The following is a 13,952-nucleotide window of genomic DNA, read 5'->3' as shown; positions in this document are numbered from 1 at the left end:
TTTTGTTAGAATATTTTTCTTATTTTAAGTGTTTTTGTTCTTAGTTATCTCAGTAAGATATAAAAGTTTGATACTAAGAAAATATTACTTATTATGAGCAAATATATACTAGAAACTGTAATATAAATATTTACAAAGCAAACTTATTTTGTCTAAGTAATATTTTCTTATTTCAAGCACAAAAAAGAAATCACTTGCTTAACAAAATCTCTTCACATAATTAAAACAGACTATGTCCAAATGGATTATTGTCAATGAAAGAATAAAAAACATGAACTTATATACTTGTACAGTTGGCAGAGTGTACTGGAAATAATAATTTAATATTTAAACAGTTGACATGTAGCACTTGTAATAATTGCAGAGACAATACTAGTTTGTGTATCCAGATAATTCTTGGCATGTTTTCCTCTGCTATGGATGAAAACATTTCCTTAATTTGATCTTCCATGGTCACATGGCTAAATCAAAAGAGGCAAGCTGTGGGACCTGACATGACATTTCTATTAAAGTGTGACTTGAAATGGCTGATATCTCACACAATGAGATTAGAATCAGCTACATTGATTAACTCAATCGCATGGTTAATATTTAAATTTTTGTAGTAGTAGTGACGTTCGATACAACAGATTTTCTTTTTCGATCCAATATCAAGTAAAATTTAAGCTGGTGTCGGCAATACCGATGCCATACTATGTGCAAAGACACTTAATTTGTTTGTTAGATCTAAAATAAAAATGTTGTAGTCCATATTTTGGCTTTATAAAAAGAACACAATGTACTCTAATGTATTCATTTTAACCCCAGAAGGACATTGAGACAGCAATCTCGTTTGCTATTGCTAAACTATTTTAATTCAGTAGAAAAATCATACAAAATATGTGAAAATGGTGTTACAAGTAAAAAAAAAAAAGACAATTAGTAAAGACATAACCCAACTAAATAAATTATTGTTTTATTATTAAGAACTACTATAAAATGAAAGCTGAAATAGCTCCATGTCACTTCTTTTATGATCTGCCAATGTGTTCATTTCTGAGTATCAGCAGCTCGTCCTTACACATTACACACTTACCAGGCGGAAGAAAAAGTAGTTCCCATCAACCCTGTCTTACTTAGGCTAGATCTCAATAATTTAGTTACTTTATAACGTGCTCGTGTAAAGATACATTATCTCAACTGACTAACGTATTGAAAGTATTGAAATACTTTTTGCACACCATGTTAAACTTACTTGTTAAATATACAACAAACAAACAAAAATAAAACTTCCTCATCACTGCGTATGCACCATTAGCGGGTTAACCGGGGACACCCTGGAGCAGAGCTCCATCTTTATGTCCACATTCCTGAAATTACAACATTCCTCAGGCCTCTTCAGGATCCGTCTCTGACACACACAGGGGTGGAAAGGTGTGGCGAAAGAGAGGGGGTTTCACAACGAACAGAACATCAGAGAGAGGCTGACGGTATCATATTGTGCAAACAAATATTGCAAAAGTCTTCTGACACTACTGAACTCCATTCAGGAGAGTTCAACCATCAGCTGCGGTGTTCACTGATCAAACCCTCCACTCAGGTAGCAACTTATCAGTTCTGGTCAATACGCAGCAGACAGGTAAGGACTTATCTTCAAGGATGTTTCAATGATTTATAAAAACAACTCAATTGTTCAATCAGCTCAACCTAATAAAAGCAAAACTGACGGCCAGTGACCGCTACGGTTCAAAACGCTGGACGGATTCATCCGACACATTAAGTGAATTTCTTAAAATAAAAATATGATAATTGTATTTGAAACAATAAGATAATGTTGAGAGATGATTAAACAACTCAGTTGACTTTAGAAACAGGTGAAGGTTTCAAGTAAAATGAGGCAATAAATCAATGTTATGTAATAATTAAAATTTCTGTTTTAGAGGATTTAATTTCTGTAAAATCTGGATTTTTTTCACCAATTTACTCCTTTGGTTTCCATAGTTCAGAGTTACCATCTTACATGTTTTGCAGCATCTTTTAATTTGGACTCTGCAGCTAAATAACTATTTAAATAAACCATATTTGCTTCATTTAACATCATTAAAGTGTAGGGCTAATTTGTTAATTATTTTTCCAATTAACCAATAAGCAACTTACCAACAAAAGGTGCTTAATAGGAGAATTTAACAGAATTTGAACCAGGTGGAGCTAAAACTATGACGTTTGAGAAGTTATGGGCAGAACATAGGGAAAGTTTTTCATCTAAAATGCTAAATGTTTATATTTTTTTGTTCAGCTTTCGGTTAATTACTGCTTTAAAAGTGGGTTTTTTTCAGCAAATCACATATTTACTGAAAAACATACATGTTGTCAATATGTTTTATCATTTTAAATTACTACTAAAAATGTAACTTCTTATTAATTTTTAGATATATTGTTTAGGGACAAGTGCTGCAAATTAGATTACGCTATAAAAACCATGATACAAACTGTTTTATTCAGTTTGTCTATGTTAACATGTGTCTGTTCCAGAGGTGTGACCAAGTCACTGTGTTGCAAGTCTCAAGTAAGTCTCAAGTCTTTGTCCTCAAGTCCGAGTCAAGTCTCAAGTAAAGACAGGCAAAAGTCGAGTCAAGTCTCAAGTCAGGAACCTTTAATTTCAAGTCATTTCGAGTCGTTTTTATTTTATTTTATTTTTATAATTTGCAATTATACAAAAAATTCAAATAATAGACTATTTGTTCATTTTAAAATATGTATTTATCTCAAATGATAGAACATGTGTAGCTGAACACAAAGTATAAAAACATTTTTAAATTGGACCACTTTATTGCCCAGTTCTGTTAAACTTGATATTCAATAAAAAAAAAGAGGAAAATGCTGACATTTCCACAACACAATACAAAGAACCATAACAGCAGTTTTTTCCTCTTTTCTCTGACCTGTCAAAACAATATATTGTCAATATAATTTCCCAACGTAGATGTCTTCAAATACACCAACCATCCTTAGATGATACTAGACCCGGCTCATCATCATGATGGGACAGAGAGACTCTGTTCCCTGTGTTCAGGTCCAGAATCTGCTTTCTGTTCCGGAGCCCCGCTCACTATCCACCGGCTTCCTGAGCTAACACGGTGCACATTATTTGTGGAGGCATTTGACGGACCGGATTTATGGTAAATTATCACCAATTTAACCCAGAGTACACATGCTAACACGAAGTTAGCTAAAGTCAGCTATCTTACAGCAAAAGAAAAGCGCCACCTACCGATCTTTGTGAAGCTTCAAATGCCGGACAAAGTTGGACGTCGTGGCATCTCCATCCGATATTCTCTTCTTGCATGTTTTACAAGTTGCAGTTCGTTTTTTAGTCGAAAGTTCATAACCTACGTAGCCAAAAGAAATTACTCGCGGAAGCATATTCGAGCGGTTATTTCGTATTTCGTTCCCTGAGCTCTGTAGCTTTGCTGCGTTTTTTTAAACGTCCAGATCCTGTTAATTTGATTGGTTGTGCTGCAGCTACGTACACATACATACATAAGGAGAGAGGAAAACCATAGTGACGGTCTGCGCATATTGATACGGAATGAGTGACATTAATTAATGACGCCACTTTATAAATAATGTGTTTTAAATTTTAAGACTTTGAGTAAAAAATATCAAGTCTTTTCAAGTAAACAGCTTCAAGTCGAGTCAAGTCCCAAGTCAATGGCATGAAAGTCAAAGTCAAGTCCGAGTCTTTGAGCATTTTTTCAAGTCAAGTCTCAAGTCGTGATTTTAACGACTCGAGTCTGACTCGAGTCCAAGTCATGTGACTCGAGTCCCCACCTCTGGTCTGTTCCTATTAAATAAACTGAATATTAGAGTCTGTACAATACAGTTAGCGATTAATCAGTTACTAAATTAGTTGACAATTATTTCAAAACTCGATTAATCACGATGAGTTCGATTAATTGCCTTACTGCATGTTGGTACACACTGGGAGAGCTTCATTTTCTCCACATTTATTTCTAAACAGATGCAAAGAAAATAATCATTACTGACGGGTCGTAGCAGCATTTCTAACTGGATCTCATCCTCTTGTTGGCAGAAAATGAAGTTTCTTAAAGGCCTCCACTCACCCGAGGCTGTCTCTGGCCAGCCCTCCATAGCTGTCTGGCCTCTCCTGCCTTCGCCTGTACAAATCTGAGTTGGACAACTCCTTCAGCCTCAGAGACTTCATCTCTCCGTCGCCGCTCTGCCTCTCCCTCCCTTCCTTCCTCAACTGAAACCCCCTGTCCGCTCTAACAACAACACTACCAACGTAAATGTTGGATCCAAATGATAAAGCAAGGTCTTGTGCTGCTGCTCTCTGGCTCTCCCTCAAACACACCCCAGGGCTCGCACCGCGAACACCTATCAGCTACTTCTGGCTCCTCCTCCCACCCACCTGGAGCAGGTAGAGGGGGAAGGAGTCGCAGAAAAGGAGACAGAGAAAGGGATTGTTGCCTCAGCTGTGTGGGTTCACCGCCTACTTCTTTCTCTGCTATGATGCTCTCTCAAAAACAAAAACAAGGCAGAGAAAATGCAGAGTGGACAGTTTCCAAAACTGTCAAGAAGTTGGTTGAATCATACAAATAGGAGTAGATTTCTGCCAAAAAAAAAAAACTGAAACTTTTGAGATCCAAAAGTAAAAAAATGCTAGAAAAAAACCCTGAAATTTTTAGATTATCTCAGAGGTTTTGTAGAAAAATAAGGGAATTTCTGAGTTCGAAATGTCAGAAATCTGCAAGCAAAAACTCAAGAAATGTTGAGATTAAGCTCAGAAAATTTATAGAAAAAATAAGGAAATATCTGAGTTTGAAAAGTCAAAGAATTTATAGAAAATAAAAAATCTGAAATTTTTAGATTAATCTCAAGGGGAGGAAAACAAGAGGATTTCTGAGTCCGAAACGTCAAAACACTGCTAGCAAAAACTGGGAAATGTTGAGATTATTCTCAAGAAATGAGAGAATGTCATTGTTTAAAAAAAAAATCTAAAATTTGCTGGAAACTCAATTTGAGTTTCTAACAAATTCATCTGGAAATTTCTCAACCTGAGAAATTTTGAGATTTGATGAATTGATGTACTCTCATTCATCTCAAAACTTCAGAAACTTTGAATTTCTGAGGTAAATCTCAGAAATTCTCCAGAAAAACATGAAAATTAATGAGTTTCAAAAGTCAAAAATTTTCAACATTTCAAACTCAAACAACTTCTGAAATTTTTGACTTTTGAAACAGAAATGTCGATGTATTTTTCTAGAAAATATCTCAGATTGATCTCAAAATTTCAGAATTTTTTCTAATGCATTTTTGACTTTTGGAGCGCAAACATTTCCTCGTTTTTCTAAAAATCTTCTGAGATTAATCTCAACATTTCTGAGTTTTTGCTAGCAAATTTTTGACTTTTCAAATTCAGAAATCCCCTTGTTTTTGGAGATTTCTGAGATTAATCTAAACATTTTTGATTTTTTTAGCAGAAATTTATTTCTCTTTTATTCTTATCTACATTGGCCCTCATAGGCCATCAGACATATCTTTGCATTATTTTCCTCATATTTCTTCAGGCGTTCTGCGTAACCATGGTGATGTTGTTTAAAAACATTTAGAAGCAGCAGATAAATTAACCAAGTGTTAAAAACTTGCCATCTGCTCCTCTTGTGAACTGAGAAAACGTCTCAGCAGAAACAATAAAAGACTGAAATACAAAATGTCAACTGATGAATAATTCATCGCAACGTTTTGAGAACAACTGCTCCTCTTTCACTCACATGCAACACAATACTTTCACTTTTCTAAAGACTAGACAGCTGAATGTTCATTTATATGAGAACCAGGGTTGCAACTATTATGTTAGTAATTGATTATTCTGATGATTAATCAAATAGTTGGCTAAAAAAATAAAGGCACGTTCTGCGCACTTTTCATTTAACCACTTAAGCTCATTCTAATTTTATCATGTGATTAATTGCGACAGAGAACATCTCATCAACAGAAGAGCAGCGGTTTATTTTATTTACTTTATTCAAACTGATTGTTGTGTGTATGAACATTTTTAAAATCTTAATACCAAACTTTTTCGTCCTGAAGACGGAAATCACCTCATGATCCCTGCGATTACTTTCCTGCAGTTCATCTCTGCTGACGGTGCAGATTTAAAGTGAACCTATAATTTCAGGTGGGCAGACTTGTTAAATTGCTGCTGTCAGAGTTTCACTATGCATCACCTTGGTATGCGCAGACAGGTATGTAGCCAATAAACACATTGCCGTTCACCTGCTTGCCTTGACCTGCTCAGGATTCCACATGTCGCTGACACGCAGCGAGAAAGTTCAACTTTAACGCTAGATTAACATCCTGGAGCAAATCACATGTTCCAATATGCAAGAAAACTGGCAATTAATTAATTAATTTATCATCTGTAAATATTGTATCAAATGAGATGTTAAAATTAGAACGTTTTATGTACTCTGCAGAGAATTACAAGGCGAAAACAAAGATGCTGCATTTTGTTTTAAAATTTTAAATCTGTGATAAATCTCATTTATCAATAACCAGACATCAAAAACAACCCTATTTCCTTTAGCTTACTGCCCCTATGTGGTCATCACTGGTATTACAGCCACTGCATCCAATTCAATATTTTGTGTCTTAAAACATCCCAAAAAAATTTAACTATGGTCATTGTGCACTTAAAAAGATAGTAAGATATTACATAAACTGAGACATTTCTGTATTTACTTAATCTAGAACCACAGATGTATCTGTTTTGCAAACTTTCTGTGCAAATTGAGTTAGATTTTATTCTCTTATAACCTGAAATTGGATTACTGATCTTCTGCTGCAGCCATTTGCAATCATCACTCTGCAGGCGTAAAGCAAACCATGCTGTTGCACTAAGAGAAAGTACACACAAGAGTGCGAAAGCATAAAAAGTTTTAAAAGTGACGTTCAAACAGTTCAATAAGCGTGATCTGTGTGTGTGAAAGAGATTTAATGTTGCTTTAAAGAAAGAGAAAACGGTGAATTTCACTTCTTACCTGTAATCTGTCAGAATTTCAGAAAGATGTTTCAGATGCTTCTACAGTCCTGTTTGCTGTCACCACTAACACTCCCACTGCATTTATCTGGCATGGCCACATCACTTCCTGTTTGCAGTGGGGTGTGTGTGGGGGTGTGTGTGTGCGTGTGTGTGTGTGTGCGTGTGTGTAATATTTGACCCAACAGTTCTGTTAGTCTGAGTAAGATATCTTGGCAAAGAATCCAGACAAAATGTCTCATATTCAGGGTTTGTAAACTTTTTCCACAGTACAATTTTTCAAGCATTTTCAAGGTATGTTATCAAACTTTTCCAGGACCACAATGAATAAAATAAGACTATTTTATGATACAACTTTTTCCTGTATTCTACATTGTACAGCAGGGAAATATGACAAAATTTTATGTTTTGAAATGTCTAACCCTACACCTGGCCCGATAAAGTTACCAAAGAATAACAATAAAATATATTCTCACCAAGTTTTCTGGCATTTAGTGAAAATAAATAATTTTGGTTATTCTAACTGAGCTAAAACAAGTGAAATTTGGTCTGATTTAACTTCAGAGAGTGAGGATATTTTAAAAAAAAGAATCTTTAAATATCTGTCATCAACAGTAAATAACGTTTTCCAAATATAGCCTTTTATTCAAATGTTAGATTGAAAGCATCTTATTGAAATTCAAGCATTTTCAAGGTAAGTTTTCAAACTTTTCCAGCACCACTATGAACACTATTTTATATAACTTAATCCTGTAAAAAGCCAAAGTAAAACATAACAAAATTTTATGTTTTGAAATGTCTCACCTTACACCTGACTGGTCTGAGAAAGTTACAAAAAATAACAAATAAAAATACGTTTTCTGCTATTCAGCAAAAATAAATAATTTTTGTATTTCTAACTGACCTAAATCAAGAGAAATTTTGTCCGATTTAACTTCAGACAGTGAGGATTTTTAAAAAATTATCTTTATAAATCCGTTTTCAATGTTTTCCAAATTTAGCCTTTTACTCAAATGTTAGATTGAAAACATCTTATTGAAATTCAAGCCTTTTCAAGGATGTTGTGTGTGGTTTTGTTTCAGTCCATTTGTTGTTTTTCCGGTGAGTTTTAAAGAGTTAAATGGAGCTGAAAACGAGGAGGAAAAGAAAATAATCCAATGACTAAACAAACAAGTTATTCTCTGGAAAGTCGCGTCAGCTGGAAACATTCATTTGAAGGGATAATGATTAAATCTGTCGTCATGGGTGTGTCTTGAATGTCTGACCAAACTCTTCCTCTTAGAAAAACAGGGGAAGCAATTATTTATTATTATGTTGCAGGATGTACAGAAGATGTTCATGTTGATTTATACAAATATTTGTAAGGAATTTTTATGATATTTGCGCTAATGTATAATGTAAACCGTGACTTTATATTACTCGACATACTGGTCACGGACTATAACTTGCGGAGGCAGCAGTCACTTAAACCCAACGTTTTTTGACCAACTTTGAGAAACATTTGCAATAGGATCAGAAAAAATTGGGGGATTTGCTGATTTTGTGTGAATTTTGCGGATTTGTGAAAAATTGGAGGGACTTACTGATGTAATTTGGAGTCAAGAGGGCCACAAAAAAAGGAACAGTGGGCCAGATTTGGCCCCTGGGCCTTGAGTTTGACACATGTGATCAAAGCTAAACACACACGCATTTCTAAAATCCGACAGGACTTGAACATGTCAGACTCAGGCAGTAACTCCTGTTATACTATTTTGCAACTAAAAATGTATTTTTCTGACGATTAATCGGATAATAAAATGCCACATTTTATTATCCGTAAACTTTTCATTTGACCTCAAAACTTATTTTATACAATATGAAAAATTCCTTAAAAAATAATTACTTTCCTTTTTCAAATAAGGAAATGAACATTTATTGTCTAAAATGCAACAACATAGAATTTCTTTATTATAGAAAAAAACACTTTTAACATATGAAAAGCTTGTCTCTTTTTGCTTAGCATTAATCCAGAATAGGGCTAATCTGTTGATTATTTTATGAATGAATGAATTTACAATTAGACAGCAAAAGGTTCCAAATAGGAAATTTGTTTTTATTTTATTTTATTATTTGAACTAAGTGAAGCTAAAACTTTGCCACTTGTGGATTTCTGGGTACAACATATTTACAAAGATTTTAAAAATATTTTTGGACAGTTTTGGGTAAATTTCTGCTCTGATTGTGTTGTTCTTTCAGCAAAATTGGCTTTTCTGACTCCAGTAAATGATTGATTACTAAATTAGTTTATGATTATTTCAATAATCAGATTTAATCAGTCATTATTTCAGCCCTATGATACATGATAAAAGATGCTAGACTGCTTGATTGTAGTTGTAGACAATAATTATTAAGGTCGGATGATGAAAAGAGGGAGAGGAGGAGGAAGAAAACTTTGTTTGTGGGAGTTTTGAAACAGTCAATGTTTGTCACACTGAATGACTACAGAAAAATTATTTAAGTTCCTTTTGACCTATTTTTCTCTCAAAATTAAAGATTTTGCCATCAATATTTGATAATCCCACAGAGTGACTCCAGATTAATTTGTTTTCTATGTTTTCTGTGTCTCGTCTGCATGTCCATTCAATGAGAACGGGCGCCCCCTGTGGGTGGTGCGGTGTAAGCACAGTTAATATTTACATAGACTTGATTCAAATTCAAATTTTAAAATACTTTATTAATCCCAAGGGGAAATTAAATAAAAATAAATAATAAATTGATGTTGATGTTTTACTTTTAGCTGATGAAGTTGTGAATGATTAAGCATCTATTTGGTTTTTCAAGAACACTAAACTCAATTTCAACATCTCTAGGTTATTTCATGTTATTTATTTTCTGGAATAATATCAAAATGTTTAATCTGCAGGTGAAAATACTAAGGTGTTTTTGCTATTAGGACAATCTCCTGCTGAAAAAGTAGATTGTTCTAGTATTTATGGATCCATTTTATTTCTAACAGATACATTTCTTTAAGACATTAATGTTTCTGATGCAAACTGACACTGTGATTATTATTTTTGTGGTTTCTGAAGATTGTTTACAGTCTTAAAACATGTTTTCTTTATAATTATGACAGTAAAGTAACATAAAAGCAGACATGCTGACTAAATCTATAAAAAGTAGTGACCAGAGTTTTACAGTAAAAGCTTAATCAGCACATTAATTTTTCTTCCAGATGATAAAGGCAACCATTCACTCGATGTCTGTGTTATGGTGTTGGCGCTCACGCTCAAATCCCCCATCTCCGAACTTCCAAACAAGGACAAGTCTGTGCTGGAGGCCCAGACATCAGCTTAAGCTGGGGTTGTATCAACACAGCGCTGGATCAGATTAATGCAGCAATCTCTAGGCTTATACAGACTTGCTTTCAGTGAGAGCTCCAGCTAATTCTGACAGAGAGAAATTCACAATGGTGAAAGAAGGAAAAAGGCTGTTTTGAGTGGCCGTCCCGGGAGACCGGACTGTCAGGAAGTGGTTTGGAAAACACGGACTACTGTCCAGTTGCTTTTTAGAGGACATTCCTAAGCAGGGAGGAGAAGGATCTGATGGTTTTTAAAAGAAAACCAACAGATTCACTCCTTTGTTTTAATCTGGGAGTGCAGCTTGACACAAAGAAATTACACTTTTCCATAAAAATTATGTAGAATACTGCAAGTTACAGGGTCAGAGACTATATCCTTGATATTTCCATCACGTCACCAGACCTCCAGATGTGCATCACAACACCAAACAGTGTCACAATTAAAAGAGGGGAAAAAAAGCATCATGCTTGATATGCTTGATAATTTGTGTTGCAATTTATGACATAAACAGAGATTTATCTTCCTCTGGATTTTTTAAGCAAACTATTAAGTGTTTATGTCTTCAGGTACATACAGAAATAACTAAAATTGTATAAGTTCTGTAAGGGAATTACTTTTTGATTATTCATTCAAATAATACTAAAAAAAACATTTATAAAAATGTACAATTCTATTTCAATCACTATTCAGAGCATCACATTTAATTTTAGCTGCACTCCATACAAATATGACGTTTTCAGATTTAATTAGCATAGACTAAAATTTATTTAATATGCTTGCATGTTCATGTTAAAAGTCTCTTATTTTTGTCAATCTAGATCGTGATTATCCTGATTTAAATGTTTATTTTAGGTTTTTTCACATAATAATATTTAATTGCTATTATTTGCAACGTTGTAGTTTTAATTTCATTAGTTCTCGATCAATAGGTTTTTAATATGTATCGCTTTTTAACCCGCATAAAGCCGCTGTTCCCTCATTGTAACGCTGGGGGGCGCCAGGGTCAAGTTCAGATTGGAGATAAATTAATGAGAGCTAAGCTAAAACTCTGTGATTAAACATTTTTCTACTCTACACCTACGTTTATTTTTAGCATGGACACATATCCATTGCTGGTTTGTGATAAACAAACAAGTATTGGAAGTCAATTTCTTTCCCTCCAGCGTAAATTCTTTTTAACTTCCTAACTTTTTCGGAGCAAAAATAATTGTGAAGATAAAAAAAAGCTAAGCAGCTAACTTACCCGTTAGTCATCTCCGTGAGTCCGAGCATCGCTCCTCCTCGCTCTCTCGGACCAGATGTGTGTATTTCGGCCTCAGCGGCAGACGTCCAGATGTGCTCCTCTCTTGTATTTACTGTACAGTTAGAGCTGCTTTTTCTCTTAGGCACAGAATGGCGTATAATTAGGACGGGCCCCGCCTATCTCCACCAACATCAAAACACGGCGGACCGTACTTCCGTTTGGATGACCTTCAAAATAAAAGCATAAATATGCAGCTTTGGTTCCTTCACTGAAAAGGTCAATTTGAGGCAAGGACTAAGTCAAATTGAGCATATGATAAACAAAATGTCCATATGAATCAACAAGCGACATAGTTTATTTATTTGATTTATTTACTTTTAGATATTACAGATATTAAGGCAGTGTTTAAATAGTTAATACATTTGATCAAATACATACATTTAACATGTAAACAATAATCCTGTTTTCAAATAATGGTTATTGCTCTATGTGGGACAATAAGTGAACCATGAAACTGTGAGACCATGCTGTTCAATAATCCAAATGAATCCTCACATAAGTTTTACTACAAAAACTATTGGATTTTAATATAGCGCCGCATTAGGGCAATTGTAGATAATAAAAAAAAAGTAAATTCCTGCCAAAAAACTCTGAAATTTGTAGATTTTTAGATTCCAGAAAAAACGTGGAAAATTCTGAGTTTAATAAGAACATTTGCTAGAAAACCCCCCTGAAATTTTAAGATTTAGCTCAGAAATGTTACTGCTTAAAATTAAAGTGTAGCATCTTACAAAATATTTAAAAAATCCTGAATGGATTGGATTGACTTTCTCCCTCGTACCATCTAGGCTTTCATTTTATTTTGAAAACCAGAGGAAGTTGATTTCATTTTTTTCTGCACATCTGGAGGAGCTTTAAAAATTCACTCAGAGCTTTTCGACTGACTTACTTTTGAGATATTTACTGGCAGGAAACTATAATTCCCACCTGCCAAAAGTAATTACAAGATGTGCTTGTGTGTGTGTGTGAACATATCGGCAGTTCCGCTGACATGTTGTTGTTGTCCACTGCTTTACTTCCTCTGTTTTTACACTCCTGCTTTGCAAGAAAACGAAAAATCTGACTTTATTCCTTTTTCTTGAGCGTTGGAAATCCGTGCAGAATTTCAATATGGCGGGTGTGCGGCTTGCAGAAACATCTCATGGATCCTTTCCATTTATTTCTAAACACATGTGTATGTAAAGAAAAACTTCATGCATGTCTTAAAATGTAAGGATATAAAACGTTGACGATAAAGATGCTACAGCAGCTCTCTAGAGACAAAAACGTAGTGTTGAGTTTCACGTCCAGCGGTATTCACGGGCGATTATTTGTCATTTCCTCCCCCGACTACGTCATAATTCCAGAACCACATTTATTTCCTTAAAAGGCAGGCCCATATAAAATTTCCCCTGGAAGATGACTTCATAACATGAAGCATAAATTTATTTTCCATGCACACACAGCAGGGCTTTATAAAAGTATTAACACCCCCTAAAATGTTTCCACATTTAACCACATACTTAAATGTGTTTTATTTCGATTTTATGGAACAGGCAAGTATAAAATAGTACATATTAGTAAAGTGGAAAAAAAACAAATGGTTTTCACCAGTTTTAGTAAATATAATCTGAGTGTGGCAAGCACTCTATGGAGCCAGATTAAAACCATCGTTAAAAAAAGTCGTAAGGAGTCCTGTTTGTCACCAGGGGCGGAGCGTCAAGGGGGGTCGGCGGGAGGCAGAAATCAGGGATCCAACCCTTTATCGCTTCTGATGAGAGCTGGAGAAAGCGGGACCTGGGGGGCTTTGAAAACAGCAGTAACCGCCGTTTACACAAACGTCCAGTTTGTGTGAACGGCGGTGCGCGTGGTCCGTGCCGAGTTAAGTTCGACGTGGGTGGGGTGTCAGCTTCACTCAGTTCAGGGGTCTCAAACTCCAGTCCTCGAGGGCCGCAGTCCTGCAACTTTTAGATGTGCCTCTGCTGCACCACCTGAACAGAATAATTAGGTCATTAAGGCTCTGGAGAACTGACCTACACAAGGAGGAGGTCATTAAGTCATTTCATTCCAGTGTTTTGTACCTGTGGCACATCCAAAAACTGCAGGACTGCGGCCCTCGAGGACTGGAGTTTGAGACCCCTGACTCAGTTGTTGCAACTTGTTCCCGGCTCTGAGTTGAAATTGATAAAGTGTCAAAATGATCCGATCGCTTTCCACGGTTCTGAACTACTTTGAATTTGTGTTGTTTCATCATTAGTGACCAGTAGCCTGATGTTTCTGTTTTTTTTCT

The 13,952-nt window shown here is 35.2% G+C and overlaps 1 protein-coding gene across 3 annotated transcripts in view; it reads right to left on the bottom strand.

The window, feature by feature from the left end:
- Positions 1-11,796, bottom strand: part of LOC114147845 (LIM and senescent cell antigen-like-containing domain protein 1) — a 38,238-nt gene extending 26,442 nt beyond the window's left edge. The window contains exon 1 of one of the 3 annotated variants that reach the window (XM_028022538.1): positions 11,624-11,796. In XM_028022538.1, the coding sequence (XP_027878339.1) occupies positions 11,624-11,652 (29 nt within the window). In that variant the 5' untranslated portion in view covers positions 11,653-11,796. Of the gene's footprint in view, positions 1-4,103; positions 4,347-7,043; positions 7,069-11,623 lie in introns of those variants that run through there. The other 2 variants (XM_028022542.1, XM_028022536.1) reach the window with 2 other exon arrangements.
- Positions 11,797-13,952: the final 2,156 nt, after the last annotated feature.

Source organism: Xiphophorus couchianus, chromosome 7, assembly GCF_001444195.1.
Source record: "Xiphophorus couchianus chromosome 7, X_couchianus-1.0, whole genome shotgun sequence".
In the NCBI taxonomy this organism is placed as follows: Eukaryota; Metazoa; Chordata; class Actinopteri; order Cyprinodontiformes; family Poeciliidae; genus Xiphophorus; species Xiphophorus couchianus.
Note: the sequence above shows the minus strand (reverse complement) of the source record. Positions and strands in the feature narration are given on the sequence as shown.